At 37.4% G+C, this 14,641-nt stretch overlaps 1 protein-coding gene across 4 annotated transcripts in view; it reads right to left on the bottom strand.

Annotated features, from left to right (window-relative positions):
* The window catches only part of ECPAS (Ecm29 proteasome adaptor and scaffold), a 126,479-nt gene that overhangs the window by 61,258 nt on the left and 50,580 nt on the right, over nt 1-14,641 (bottom strand). For all 4 annotated transcript variants that reach the window (XM_030822293.1, XM_030822332.1, XM_030822234.1 and 1 more), the window contains 8 exons: nt 12,965-13,104; nt 10,026-10,107; nt 7,530-7,649; nt 5,205-5,290; nt 4,896-4,974; nt 2,723-2,772; nt 1,652-1,718; nt 1,439-1,561 (listed from right to left, as the gene is read on the bottom strand). In XM_030822293.1, coding sequence (XP_030678153.1) covers nt 1,439-1,561; nt 1,652-1,718; nt 2,723-2,772; nt 4,896-4,974; nt 5,205-5,290; nt 7,530-7,649; nt 10,026-10,107; nt 12,965-13,104 — 747 coding nt within the window. The remainder of the gene's footprint in view (nt 1-1,438; nt 1,562-1,651; nt 1,719-2,722; nt 2,773-4,895; nt 4,975-5,204; nt 5,291-7,529; nt 7,650-10,025; nt 10,108-12,964; nt 13,105-14,641) is intronic.

Below are 14,641 nucleotides of genomic sequence, written 5' to 3'. Positions count from 1 at the left end.
CGGTTCACTGTAACCTCCACCTCCCGGCTTCACGCCATTCTCCTGCCTCAGCCTCCTGAGTAGCTGGGACTACGGGCGCCCGCCACCACGCCCAGCTAACTTTTTGTATTTTTAGTAGCGACAGGGTTTCACCATGTTAGCCAGGATGGTCTCGATCTCCTGACCTTGTGATCCACCCACCTCGGCCTCCCAAAGTGCTGGGATTACAGGCATGAGCCACCGTGCCGGGCCTAAAGCTTTACTCTTATGTACCTTCCCCAGGTCACTCCTCTAGCCACAAACATAAGTGAAATAGGAGACACACTAAAAATATATATATTGTCCCACTCATTCTGGTATTCTTGCTATTTAGCATTCCTTGCACTACATTAAAGAGTGAGGATATTAAAGACTAGCCTAAATTACATAACTAACCTAGAATTTGGTTGCTTTAAATGTTGTCTGTGAAAAGAAATTAGCTTTGTCTTGGTAATAGTGTTACATGATTTGATCTTCATGCACAGAACCAGTATCTATAAGTGTTTATACAAGCATCACACTTCCTTGTAAAGTTACCTAGAGAAAGTTTAAGTATTCTATTCTGATGAGCTTCCAAATATGCCTACACACCTTTGTCCATAATGTATGACCATGAACCACATGCACTGCACACTAAGAGCACTTGACAATAGGACTCCATTATAGTAAGCTTTCTGAATGTATATAATAGCATATTTAACTCTGTCATATTTTAATAGGAAGCAGATACCTTTCTGAACATTTAAAATTCCCTCAAAATATTAAATCATGTCAGTCTAATTCCATTAGGACACAATTTATATTAATCTCACTGACACTTTTTAGTATCATTCTGTCTTCCAATCTCCCTCTCTTTCTACTCCTAAAAATGTGGGACAAAGAACTGACTAAAGCAAATATATAATATTTTACATATTACATATATATGTGTGTTTATGTATCTACAGATATTCAAAATCCTCCTACAAATTCCCCTGAAAACCAAATAACAAGGACCAGAGGAAGAACATGTATGATAGTACTGGCTCACTTCCTAAAGACTCACTTTGACATATGGAACTTGTCTTTCATCCCTTCTGCTTTTCTTTGAAAATGTTACCTATCAAACTCTACCCCAGCAGACAGTAGTGCTCAGCTACCAGTTACAAAAACAAAACACTTCTAACTCGGAGGACATGGCATTAAGAATAGTTTTCCCATATGGAAAGCTCTAAACATAAGCATCGCTATGAATACTACCACTGCTTCTCCCCTAAAGTCAAATTTTCATCGTGAAGAATTAAAAATAGATCCTAAATCACGGCCCAAGTGAAAGCACATATTCATCTTAATTATCAAAACAGTTAAGTAGCAATTCAAATTTTGTTCTTAAAAATGTAAACCATATACTACCCAGGCTTTGTAGTTCACACAGACCTACCTTTATTAAGTATGAAGCCACAAGTGCCTCCATGAGAGTTCGCTGTGCCCCTTCCAAAGTACTATACGCTCCAACCATCATAGATAAAGCTTCTTGAATAGCAAGTCGAGTCTCAGGCTCTTCCTATAAAGATGATAAAAATGTTTCCCTCCCTGTTGGGTTCCCAGGGGAACATCCAAATAGAAAGCATAAACTTAACAGCTGTTTCCCTACCTTACACAGGGCTTCAAAAAGCTGCTGCACAAGAGCTATATCCTTAGTGAATAAATGCGGCATTCGACTGCAAAACAATGTAAAAATATTGTTACTATCATAAATTTCCAAGAGATGAAAAAGGGAAAAAATGAAACTAAACACAAATTTTCCTAAACTCTCTGAAGACAAGGTCAGCATCATTATATCACCTCCTCCGAGAGCCAAAAATTTTTCTAAGTATTTAATTATTTAATCCAAATAACCCTTGATTAATACGCACATCTTCCAAATATCCCCTCTATAATATTCCATGCATTCAGTTAACATTTCTGATTTTAACATGAAGAAATTAGATAAGACCAAACTGTGATCTAAACTAATGACTGTCGCTGAAAGGGGCTTTGTTACTTCATGCCAACAGACAAGGGACAAGGTTGGCTGACAACCGTGCACTATATCCACTGATCTGGGGTGGCTTTCTTCCAAACCCCAAAGCTCCTTTCACTGTAGAGAAGAGCAAGACCTGGTCTACACAGGCCAACATAAAACCTGCACTGGGGGTGGAAGCAGCACATGGTGCCACTGAGGATGCTTCATCTCTATCTCCCTGCTTTGAAATACAGTGAAGGAAGATGAAGCCAGGAGGAACTGGAATGAGGAAATCACATTGAGAAGAAAAAAAAAATCTGTCAGGGCCACTCAGAATCATAAACACCATTCTCAGAAAAGAGAATCACTAGAAAAACCTTGATCACTGGGTTTATAAAGATTAGTGCCAAGTAGCAACAAAAACACTTAAGGTCAATAGAAAGTCTCCAGGGTACAAAAAAAGTAACCCATTATGACACAATTAAGTTCAAACTCTCATTTCAAGACCACCATTTAATACAGTAACATACCTTCAAATGTAAATTAAAATGTCTCACATCTTTTTCCTTCTACACAGAAGACATTTCTAAACAACCTATGACCATTAAATACATTGCCTTTCAGAATCACAACAAATTTATTCTCCACCATTATTAAATGCCACATAATTTTTCTCTGTTTACCAACACCATATCTCTCACTAAAAAAGAGTTTACTCACCTGGAGAGTTTTCCAACAGCTGAATATGCCATTGACAGTAGTTTAGGGTCCTTGAAATTAAAAAAAGAAAAGAAAGAACAAAAAACAGACAAAACAAAAAAATACAGTAAACAGTAAAACCTTTTCGCTGCAATTACATGCATTATTTTACTCCTTATTAAACCTAGGCCTCACTCTGTCTAATTACATGGTGTTAGCACCTGAACAACAACAAAAATGTCCAAACCCAGAATCCATCACACCACTAAAAGGAAACACAAGACAAAACCTTGCATCCCCAATCGCTCCAAAAAGAAAATGCGGTGGTCATAGATATGAAAGGTTTCTCTTAGCTGGTGCTGAGTTCAAGGTATTTCAACACTATGTAACCTCCAAACACCAAAGTTCACCTTCAACACACTAAAAAACATTTTAACTCATTAGAAAATACATCACTGGTCCAACAGACTAGGATCCTCCATCTCTCACCAAAATTGCAATAAACTGTAGTGTGATTTTCTAAAAATCTACACTGTAATGAACAGCTTCCTATCATATTTTCTACCATAAAAAATTAAGAGGGTCATAGTCACCAGGTGAATTAGTGAGATTCTCTCCTCAAGATACAGACAGAGTTTTACGTGGTTTTACGAAAACTAATAATCTGATTACTCAGAACACACTAAACTTCTACCAGTTAAAGTTTATGTAGGATTTGCCCTTCCACATCTAAATGGCTACTCTTATGGATTCATCTGTTGGGAAGACATGCAGATGTCACCTGCAGGTAAGGGGGCTCACACCCTGTGGTTTGTCTGGCCTCTCTAACTTATATTTAAATACACAGCTTCTCCCCAAAAGCCCCAGCACATTTTTATTTCTACCAATGACTCTAAAGCACTTCACTATCTATGCCATAAAATAATCTGAGCGGTCCCCTAGATCTTAACCATGCAAGCATCACTCAATAGGAGAAAGAAGCTATGAGAACCAGGCCTACTTACCACCCCCAAAGCACAGATGCACAGTAAATAAAGTGCCTTTCACTAATAATACCTACTAATGTGCCTTGACTATGGTGAACAATTTAGGTAGATTAACTCATTTAATCTTCACAGTAATCTAATGAAGTATTACTATTTTCATTTTTCTAATAAGAAGGTGCAAAGAATTTAAGTAACTCACCAAAGAACAAAACTAGGATTCAAACTCAGTTCTAATTTCAGATGGTAAGATCTTGATGTCACTATACTATTGCAAACATGCATTCATGTTTAGCTTAGGCTGGGGAAAATAATACTAATGATTCTTGAAATATTACCTTTTTAAGCAAATTCCTTTTAAATATTGGAGATATTATAGTAAGAGAAACACAGCAGGGAAAAATAGGATTCAAAAATCCACAATCCAAGGAATTCTCATCCCATTTAGCTTAAGGAATCAAAAATTTACTGAATGCATGTTTTGACAAAATTTTGAATCATTAAAATCTCAGCCCCATTATTTACCAGAGAAAAATATAAAAGAAAAACAGTATCTTAGCCCCTGAGAATTAACAGTTTCCCAACACAAGCCAAATCCAAATAGTCACAAATGGAAATCAACATAAATTTCAATTCCTTTAATTCCATTTTTGCACAATAGCTAGAAGTAGCACAAAAGGTGCTGGCTGAAAAAATGCTATTTAAAGATACAGCAGGCCAGGCGTGGTGGCTCATGCCTGTAATCCCAGCACTTTGGGAGGCCGAGTAGGGCGGATCACCTGAGGTCAGGAATTCAAGACCAGCCTGGCCAACATGGTAAAACCCCGTCTCTACTAAAAATACAAAAAATTAGCTGGGTGTGGTGGTGGCAGCTACTCGGGAGGCTGAGGCAGGAGAATCACTTGAACCAGGAGCCGGAGGTTGCAGTGAGCTGAGATCATGCCATTGCACTCCAGCCTGGGCAACAAGAGCAAAACTCCATCTCAAAAAAAAAAGGACACAGTAAGACCTCATATCAGTTTTTAAGTATTTCCCCACAAAAAAAATAAAAAAGGGCAGTAATTTCTGAAATTTGTACTATTTCAAGTAAAAATGTTAAGGAACAATTAAACTTTAATAAACTTAACTAACTACATTGACAGACCAGAAATATTATAGAAAATAATTTAAGATACAAAATGTTGATAAAATTTAAAAGACAAGTCACTTACCTCTTTGTATTCATTGATTAGCTTGGTGAGGCCATTCAAAAGCATTGGACCTAATGGCTTAATCTTGATTTCTGGACAGCTTTAAATAAAACACACATACACAAAGCAAGATAAGAATCTCATAACTACATATCTTTACGGATGATTACATAAAATAATGAGAAACATAACAGAAATAAGTTAAATAATCTATTAAAATACAAAAATTTTTAAAGATGAGCAAACATGATTTCTTTGAAAGATATACTTGAAGCACTCAATCATTCCAGCAGCTTGAAAACTTTATAGTTAAAATAGTTAAAAACTTACGTTATACAAATATGATGCACAAATTGCAGGGATAATGTTCTTAACTTTGAATTTGTATTTGTACCAAAAAGTCCATCATACACCACCTATGTGAAAGGAAGAGTTTAGAACATCAATTAACAAAAATAAGAATTTAATATTTTTGAATAGTAATCAGAATTCAGCAGCAAACCTTTCATACTACATCTCGTTCTTCAACATTAATGCAGATACACATTATTAGCTGACCAACTTAGAAAGCCAATCAGAAACTCCTATAAATAGTCTGTGGAGTAACAAACACAATGGTTGATCTCACAAGTCTGCAAAGATTGTGGGTCTTCCACAGTGAGGAAACGAAGAGTACACACTGCAGTGGGTCACCACTCAGCTATTCCCTATGTTTCTTAATCATATGATTCAGGACAAATTCTAATAAAAGCTTCAGGGAAAACATACAAATGGAAATATTCTACAAGTGTCCCATTGGGGTAAAGGTGCTTCAAGTATTATGAAACCACATCTAGAAGGCAAAAAGATCATGTAGATGAGTCCTGTGCAGCATCTAGCAAGTTCAGTATTAACCATCAACATCAAAAATATCTAAATCCCTCAAGTTCCTTTTTATGACAAAGATTACTTACACTAAAAAAAAAAAAAAAAATCTATACACTCTTGTTCCTAAAACTGCCAGCAGTATTCTGATCTTATTTAATAATAACATGTGAGTTACGGACTAGTATTGAGTATCTGCTTTATAATTGCCACTGTGCTAGGTACCAAGAGATATAAAAAAGAACAAGCACTCAATCTTGTTGAAGAGTTAAGAGATACACACATTAAAATGATACAGAGCCAGGCATGGTGGCTCACACCTATAGTCCCAGCTACTAGGGAGGCTGGGACGGGAGGATCACTTGAGCCCAAGCATTCAAGGCCAGTCCGGGCAACATAGTAAGATCTTGTCTCACTTAAAAAAAAAAAAAAAAAAAAAAAAATCCCAGCACTTTCGGGGGCCAAGGCAGGAAGATCACTTGCCCAGGAGTTCTAGACCAGCCTGGGCAACAAAGTGAAACTCCATCTGTACAAAAAAATACAAAAATTAGCAGGCGTGGTGGCAGGTGCCTGTAGTCCCAGCTACCTGGGAGGCCCGGAGATGGGAGAATCACTTGAGCTTGGGAGGCAGAGGCTGCAGTAAGCCGAGATCATACCACTACTGCACTCCAGTCTGGGTGGTACAGCAAGACTCTGTCTCCAAAAAAACCACAAAAAGATAAGGACAAAATATAACCAAGTGCTACATTATTTGAAATAGACTTTTTTTTTAGCTACTCGGGAGGCTGAGGTGGAAGGATCACTTAAGCCCGGGAGGTAGAGGCTGAGTGAGACAAGATTGTGCCACTGCACTCCAGCCTGAGCAACACAGTGAGACCCTGTCTCAAAAAAAAAAAAAAAAAAAAAAAAACACAAGCAAAGAAAAAGAAAACAGACTGGATGTGGGCCAAGACTAGAGGCAGGAAGGTAAGTTAAAAGAATACTGCAATAACCAAAACAAGAAGTAACAGTTTGAATTAATATCAGCATTACAGGCATAGAGAAGTGAAGATATTAAGATGATGAAATCAAGAGGATTTGGCCACTGCCTTCAAGTGAGCTTTCAGTTAAGGATGACTCAGCTTTTTCATTTAAGTGACTAAGTTGCTAATGATACCATTTTTGGAGAAAAGCCACACATAAAAAAAAAAAACCTTGTTTGAAAGGGATTATTACCATACATTTAAGATAAATGGAAGCCATATATAGTATAGGCTAAGTGTTCCTTACTAGAAATGCTTAGGATCAGAAGTGTTTTGAGATTTCAGATTTTTTCAGATTTTGGAATATGTGTACATACATAATGAGATATCCTGGGGATGAGACCCAAATCTAAAGAAATTCATTGACATTTTCTATACACCTTATGCACATAGCCTGAAGGTAATTTATACAATATTTTAAATAATTTTGTGCATGAAGTAAAGTTTTGACTGTTTTAATGCAATCCATCACATGAGACCAAGTATGGAATTGTGCACTTGGAGCATCATGTCAGTACAAAATTTTGGACTTTGGAGCATTTAGGATTTCAGATTTTCTAATTAGAGATGCTCAACCTATATATATTTTCTGATAATTTTTTAAAAATCATAGTGCAGCAAATTTAAGATAGAAAAAAAAAAGAATCTCATTAATCTTGTTATATACATCAACCTACCCACTGAATATACATTAACACAGTTCTTTCTCTAATTAAATAGACATAAAAGTTGCAGACAGGCCAATATTCTCTGGAAAAAAACAAATTACCTGAATGTTGGCTGGGAACGTTTCAGCAGCTTGTCTAGAGCGGAGGAGATGGGGGACAATCTTTAACTTGACTCTCGTACTGACAGGGTCCCTTTTCAACTCTGGCTTCAGAACTGCACCCTGTTGAAAATATGCTCGATTATAACTCAGCAATTCAAAATTATTTTGAACTGAAAATGTCATGAGAATTCATCTATATCAGTGGTGTCTCAAACTTTGTTTCAGATCCCTTTACACTCTTAAAAATTACTGAACTCTCCAAAGAGCTTCTGTTTATATCTGTGTAACCTATCAATATTTACTATACTGGAAATTAAAACTGAGAAATTTTAACATATTTGTTTACTCAGAATTATTAATAAACTCATTATTTTCAAAACTAACATTTTTATAAAAAATAACTATTTTCCAAAGCAAAAAAAAATTGTACTGAGGGAGAAGCACTGTTTTACATTGTCTACTAATCTCTTCAATGTTACTACAAGAGAAATGAATTTTTATATATTCTTCTGTGTTCAATCTACTATAATACATTGTTTTGGTTGAAGTAAGTAACAAAAACCTAGCTTGCACAGATATGTGTGGCTGGAAAAGTGAAGATGATTTTAGCTTTCTTAGGTAATTGTGGATATTCTTTTTTGATACTACACCAAAACTTGACAAGTAATAATTTCTTAACAGTTAATTGCTTATTTTTAAAAAATGAAAAAAAAAAAGTTGCAATTTGGAGTTGAAACCATATCAATGAACTTTTGTATACTCTTATACTATATTCCACTGGTTATCTTACTCTGAATGGCTCCCTTGTCCTTATACGCTTTTGTAACATCATTCCTCATGTGCACAATACTGGCTCACTGAGTTAAGCAAATGTTTCTTCATACATACATTTTTTTACAAAGCCTGTGCTCATATCACCTGTGTTCTAATCACATCAGAAAAATCCACTAAGTACTGATAAGCTATCAAATCACTGTGGTGAATACAAGTTTCTCAAAATTCTAATTTTTGCTTAAAAGCTAACTTTTATCATTGCCAATAAATCATGTTGTTTTTCTTGAAGTAACAAGTTCATTTTTTTCCTTTCAGAGAAAATGTGTGCCAAATACCCATCTCAGTAGCTATAATTTGCCTTTCTACTCTTCAAGTAAAGTCATTTTTACTGCTTCATGAAGGATGTTCTTAAGTAAAGCTAAGTTTTATTCTCTCTTTTTTTTTTAAATGAGTACATAACACTGAAGAATAGAATGACTGTTAGTCATCTGGTGACATGGCTTTGATGTGTGGTAGGAACCTAGCAAGTACGCTCACCATTGCTTTTGTACCATGAGTGCAAATATTGACACAGTACAAAAAGAAAAGGCCTTCACAGACTGCCTAAAATGTTTTTTGTGACCCTAAAAAGGTCCATGGAACACACTGTGAGAACCACTAATCTAATCCAACCCCTTCATTTTCTACATGAAGAACATGAGGCCAGGAAAAGTTATGTGATCAGCCAAACCTTTCCTCCTCAACACATTCATGTGTTACAGCCATTTGGGGCTAGAATTCAGAGGTCCTGATTCCCAATTCATTGTTATTTCTGCTTTACCACACTCAATCTAATCTAACCAGGGCTAATACTGATTTTTAAAACAACTATTTATGGTTTAAAAAGCAAAAAAGCAGACAGGTGCAGTGGCATGCACCTGTAGTCACAGCTACTCAAGAAGCTGAGGCAGGAGCACAGCTTAAGCCCACAAGTTCAAGTCCAGCCTAGGCAACATAGCTAGACCCCATCTCAAACAAAAAAGAGCAAGAATGTAAGCATGCAAACAAATAATCCTTGTATGTCTGGGTTTGGACCTGGAATACTTTTAAACACAGTGAACTAAAAAGACCTCACATTATTAAGGCAAAGGTCTTACTTTGAGGCTTTACAAGAACCCATCTTTTGTTCTAGATTCTAGACCAGAAGTCTGCAAACTATAGCCCACAGTCCGAATCTGGCCCACCATTTATTCTGATAAGGTCTATGAGTTAAGCATCATTTTTACATTTTTTAATGGTTAAAAAATATCAAGGGAATATATTTTGTAATACATGAAAACTACACGAAATTCAAGCATCAGTATCCACAATGTTTTACCAGCACACAATCATGCTCATTCCATTATGTATTGCCTATGGCTGCTTTCATGTTATAAGAGTTGAGCAGCTGCAACCTGAGAAACCATAAGGCCTGCAAAGCCTACAAAATTAACAGAAAAAATTTGTCAATCCCTACTCTAGACAGTTTGTCATTGTTATTTAGGAATCTGAATTTACAACACCAGATCCAGTAAACTAAATTACCAGGTTTTAATTCATCTAAACTAGCATGACTTAAAACTAGCATTTTGTTATAGCACAGATTCAGCTTAAATGAAACTAGAAGAAAATGTATAAATATATAGTTCATGTCAACAAACTACTTTTTACGCTGATGTGAGAATAAATCAAAACAACCCCTACCTCTTTTGTCTTCAGTGGTATATCTCCAAGGTACACCTTGTACATCTTATTAATGATGGCAGGATTATTCCAGTCAATTAAGCTATGAAAGGTTTCAAAACAGGTTGTTAAAATTATTTTTTCCTCCTCCTTCAGTGATTTCAAAAAAATTATAGCCCCAACATTTCTTAACAAAAGAAAATGTTAGAAACACACAAATGAAATGGGCAATTGACACTGTTCCTTCGTTCCTTCCTTCCTTCCTTCCTCCCTCCCTCCCTCCCTCCCTTCCCTCTTTCTTTTCTTTTTTCTTTCTTTTCTTTTCTTTTCTTCCCTCTGTGGCCCAGGCTGGAATCTAGTCGGCTCGCTGCAGACTCCCTGCCTCCGGCTCCCGTGATTCTCCTGCCCCGGCCTGCAAGCTGCCTGGGACTGCCGGCGCGCACCACCACCGCTGCCTGCTTTTTCTCCTTTGGCTGGAGGCGCGGTTTCGCCATGTTGGCCAGGCTGCTCTCCAGCTCCTGACCCCGAGTGCTCTGCCCGCCTCGGCCTCCCGAGGTGCTGGGACTGCAGACAGAGTGTCGCTCACTCGGTGCTCGGTGTTGCCCGGGCTGGAGTGCGGTGGCGTGGTCTTGGTACCACAAGAAAACTGGACACTGTTCCTACAAAGATGGGTTCTCAGGGCCAACGGCATGGGACAACTCCAACAGAGCAGAGCTTTACTACACTTGTTCAAAGAGGCCTGGGGCAGGGTAGGATTCGTCTGTTTAACCATTTGGCAATTCAAAAGTGATAAGGAAAGTGACAAAAAAATTTGTACCCATGAAATTAAAGCCACATCTAGGAAGCTTGCAAGCCACTCTATTTCTCTAATGTTATGTCACTGTGATTCCCAGCCTCCCCCTCCTTCCTTATCTACCAGTACACACTTGCAGTTTTAATTCTGCAGAGTAGTTATGTTGCTATTAGTCACTAAGACTTAATTCTATTTGGGCCCCACAATAAGGTGAATTCAGGTATAAGATGATTGGTGAAGGCCGGGCACAGTGGCTCACACCTGTAATCCCAGCACTTTGGGAGGCCGAGGCGGGTGGATCACCTGAGGACAGGAGTTCAAGACCAGCCTGGCCAACACAGCAAAACCCCATCTCTACCAAAAATACAAAAATTAGCTGGGCACGGTGTTGTGCGCCCGTAATCCCAGCTACTCAGGAGGCTGAGGCACAAGAATCATTTGAATCCGAGAGGCGGAGATTGCAGTGAGCCGAGATTGCGCCACTGCACTCTAGCCTGTGTAACAGAGCTAGACTCTGTCTCAGAAAACAAAAAAAAGGCGATTGGTGATTCGTTCCCACCCTCTGCAGCAGATCCCACCCACTCATTTCATAAACCTAGCAATAATGTAATCCTTCCTTTCATTTGACTGGTTTACCATACTATATTCTCTCTGCCCTTTGACATTGGTTCTGCTTTCAAGCTATCCTGTGTTTGTGCAAACACAACAGATGAAGCTACTTTAACTGCTTTTCGGATTTATTTTCTCTTTCATAGTTTATAAATATGCTTCTTCTTAGAACAGCCACAATTCCGCTATCCTCAGAGGCATTCTACAATTCTATTTTAGATATGATTCACCTACATCTTTCCTCAGCTGATTGCTACTAATTAATCCTCGAGCTCCGCCATTGCTTTTCTTTCATAATACTTGTGGTTTAGAGATTTCAGACAAAAAAAACACTTTAGTAAAACAAACTAAAAACTTAGTAGTAATTAACTTCATTCATATTTTGGCAAATATATAATATTCCATAAAGATACATACAGTAATTTACTTAACTATATCCCCATTATGGAAAACTGAATTTGTTTTCATATTTTAACAATGATAGAAAATGATATAATGAACAAATCTATAAAATTTTTCTAAATCTCCTTCTGCTTTTGAATAATTTCCTTAGGATAAATTCCAAGAATATTGAGATAAAAGGATAGAAATATCTTTATGATTCATTACTTATTGCAAACTGCTTTCCAAAACTTCATTTCAATTTATAATGCCAATCAACAGGGTATAAAAATAGCAGTTTTGGCCAGGCGTGGTGGCTCACGCCTGTAATCCCAGCACTTTGGCAGGCCGAGCTGCGTGGATCACCTGAGCTCAGGAGTTTGAGAGCAGCCTGGACAACATGGTGAAATCCCGTTTCTACTAAAAATACAAAAATTAGGCAGGCGTGGTGGCCAGCACCTGTAGTCCCAGCTACTTGGGAGGCTGAGGCATGAGAATCGCTTGAACCTGGGAGGCGGAGGTTGCAGTGAGCCAAGATCGTGCCACTGCACTCCTGCCTGGGCAACAGAGAGAGAACCTGTCTCAAAAAATAAATATATAAATAAAAATAAAAATCGCAGTTTCAATAGAAATGTAAATGGGTTTATCCACTGCTATGGTATCCCATTCATTTATTTTTCATTGACTTTATTTCTTATATGGAATATTTTCTATAAGTCTATTTCCTATCTGTATCTCCTCGTGTGTGAATTAGAATCTATTCAGCAAGTCTTTTCATGAATGTAATTTTCACTGTATTAACCATAATACATACATAGTCTTTATTAAAAGTAATCTCAAGTGGTTTGAGACAGAGAAAAAAATACAAATTGGTAACTTCTTGGAACTGACACTTTTCTTAACAACAATTCTTTAAGTTCATCTACCTAGCCAAAAGTCTCATTGATTGTGATGCCATTCCTAACCTATTCCAGCTATAAGCAGCATCTCCACACAGATTTTCTTCTGTCTTACACAGAATTCAACTCTTTAGCAAACTTTATTACAAACTAGGTATATTTAATAATCTCCTCTAAGTTGAATGCCTCATTACAAAAAATCCTTTAAAAAAATGTGGCAAGTAAGTTTTTAGAAATCTAGTCCTTTCAATCTTGAAAGCTTACAGGGAAGTAGTTACCTCTGTTTGCTTTTCAATTCCAGGTCTGCTGCTGTTGCCACACTGTGGCGTGTATCACTAGAGGCAATCACCAAGTGGAGAACAGCTTCGAGTTCAGGCACCTGTTCAGCTTCTATGAATTTCACGATTCCCAATTTGCACTGTAGATAAATGAAGGGAAGGAGAAAGAATGGTCAGGGGAGCAAAGGACACCCACTCAAAGTACTGCTTAACATATCAGTGTGGTCACAAGCCAAAGATGAGCAGTAACAACAGTAGCAGCTCCTACTTAGGCTTACAATGTGCCAGGGACTGTACTAAAGCATATATATTCATAATTTCACTTAATCCTCACAATCTAATAAATCATTATACCCATTTTTTAGCTAAAAATACTGAGGCAAGGCTTAAAAGATTAAGACACTGGTAAACGATGAAGGCAGGATTCAAACTCAAGTCTCTCTGACTCCAAAATTATTATGATCCACAGCCTCCCTAGTGAGGTTACACAGCCTCTCTAGAGTGATGAGGTCTTGAAGTCCAAATCTGGGGCCTCCAGGTAAGAGGGTGGTATACTAGGAATATAGTGCTCCACGGATTTTTCTGACAGTTCAAAAAAGAACTAAACAACTCACATTCCATGGAGTCTCACTCTATTGCTTACATACAAAGGATATGATTTCAAATGTTAGCTACTCAATGCAAGTGAAATTCTAATCAAACAGTTTTCAATTTAATTGACTGGCTGAAATGAAACAGACTAGAGAGATTCTGCTTAGAACTTCATGCAATGTGAAGATGCTATGAATTTCACTACAAATGACTATTTAGGATAAATACACCTGAAAAAATAAAATTTCATTTTCATCTTAAAAAATCAGCCACATAATAGTTTTTACATATACTAGGATTAATAAAGTTTACAATTATTAAATGAGAAAAAAATGCAATTTAAAAAAGCATAACAGATCAAAAAAGGGCCTGCCTTCCCTCCCCTGCTCAATACAACTTACTTTTAACAATAGCTACAACAGAAAAGATTCAAACATTTGTACAGCCACAAAAAGGACACATGGAAGTCAAGTACACAAAGATATAAACTAAACAAAAAATGTGTAAAGAAAACTGAAAATGATACAGATGTCCATCAATAGGAGACTGGTTAAAAAATATCACATATAATTGTATACAAACATTAAAAAGAATTACTTTTTTAAAAATCCAAAATACTGTTCCACATAAAAAGCAAACTACAAATAATGTATTACATGACAAGTAGAAATGTATTGTTTAAAACTGTGAACACACACACATGCACAGAGCAAACTGTAGACAGATGACAAACTAGTGTGAAAGGATTCCAAGTAACTTTTTTTTTTTTTTTTTTGTTTTTGAGACAGAGTCTCCCTCTGTTGCCCAGGCTGGAGTGCAGTGGTGCAATCTTGGCTCACTGCAACCTCTGCCTCCTGGGTTCAAGCAATTCTCGTGCCTTACCCTCCCCAGTAGCAGGGGCTACAGGCACACACACCACCACGCCTGGCTTATTTTTGTTTTTGTTTTGTTTTCTTAGTAGAGATGGGGCTTTGCCATGTTGGTCAGGCTGGCTTTGAACTCCTGACCTCAAGCGATCTGCCCAGCGTGGCCTCCCAAAGTGCTTGGATTACAGGCATGAGCCACCACACCTGGCCTTTTTTTTTT

Source organism: Nomascus leucogenys, chromosome 1a, assembly GCF_006542625.1.
Source record: "Nomascus leucogenys isolate Asia chromosome 1a, Asia_NLE_v1, whole genome shotgun sequence".
In the NCBI taxonomy this organism is placed as follows: Eukaryota; Metazoa; Chordata; class Mammalia; order Primates; family Hylobatidae; genus Nomascus; species Nomascus leucogenys.
Note: the sequence above shows the minus strand (reverse complement) of the source record. Positions and strands in the feature narration are given on the sequence as shown.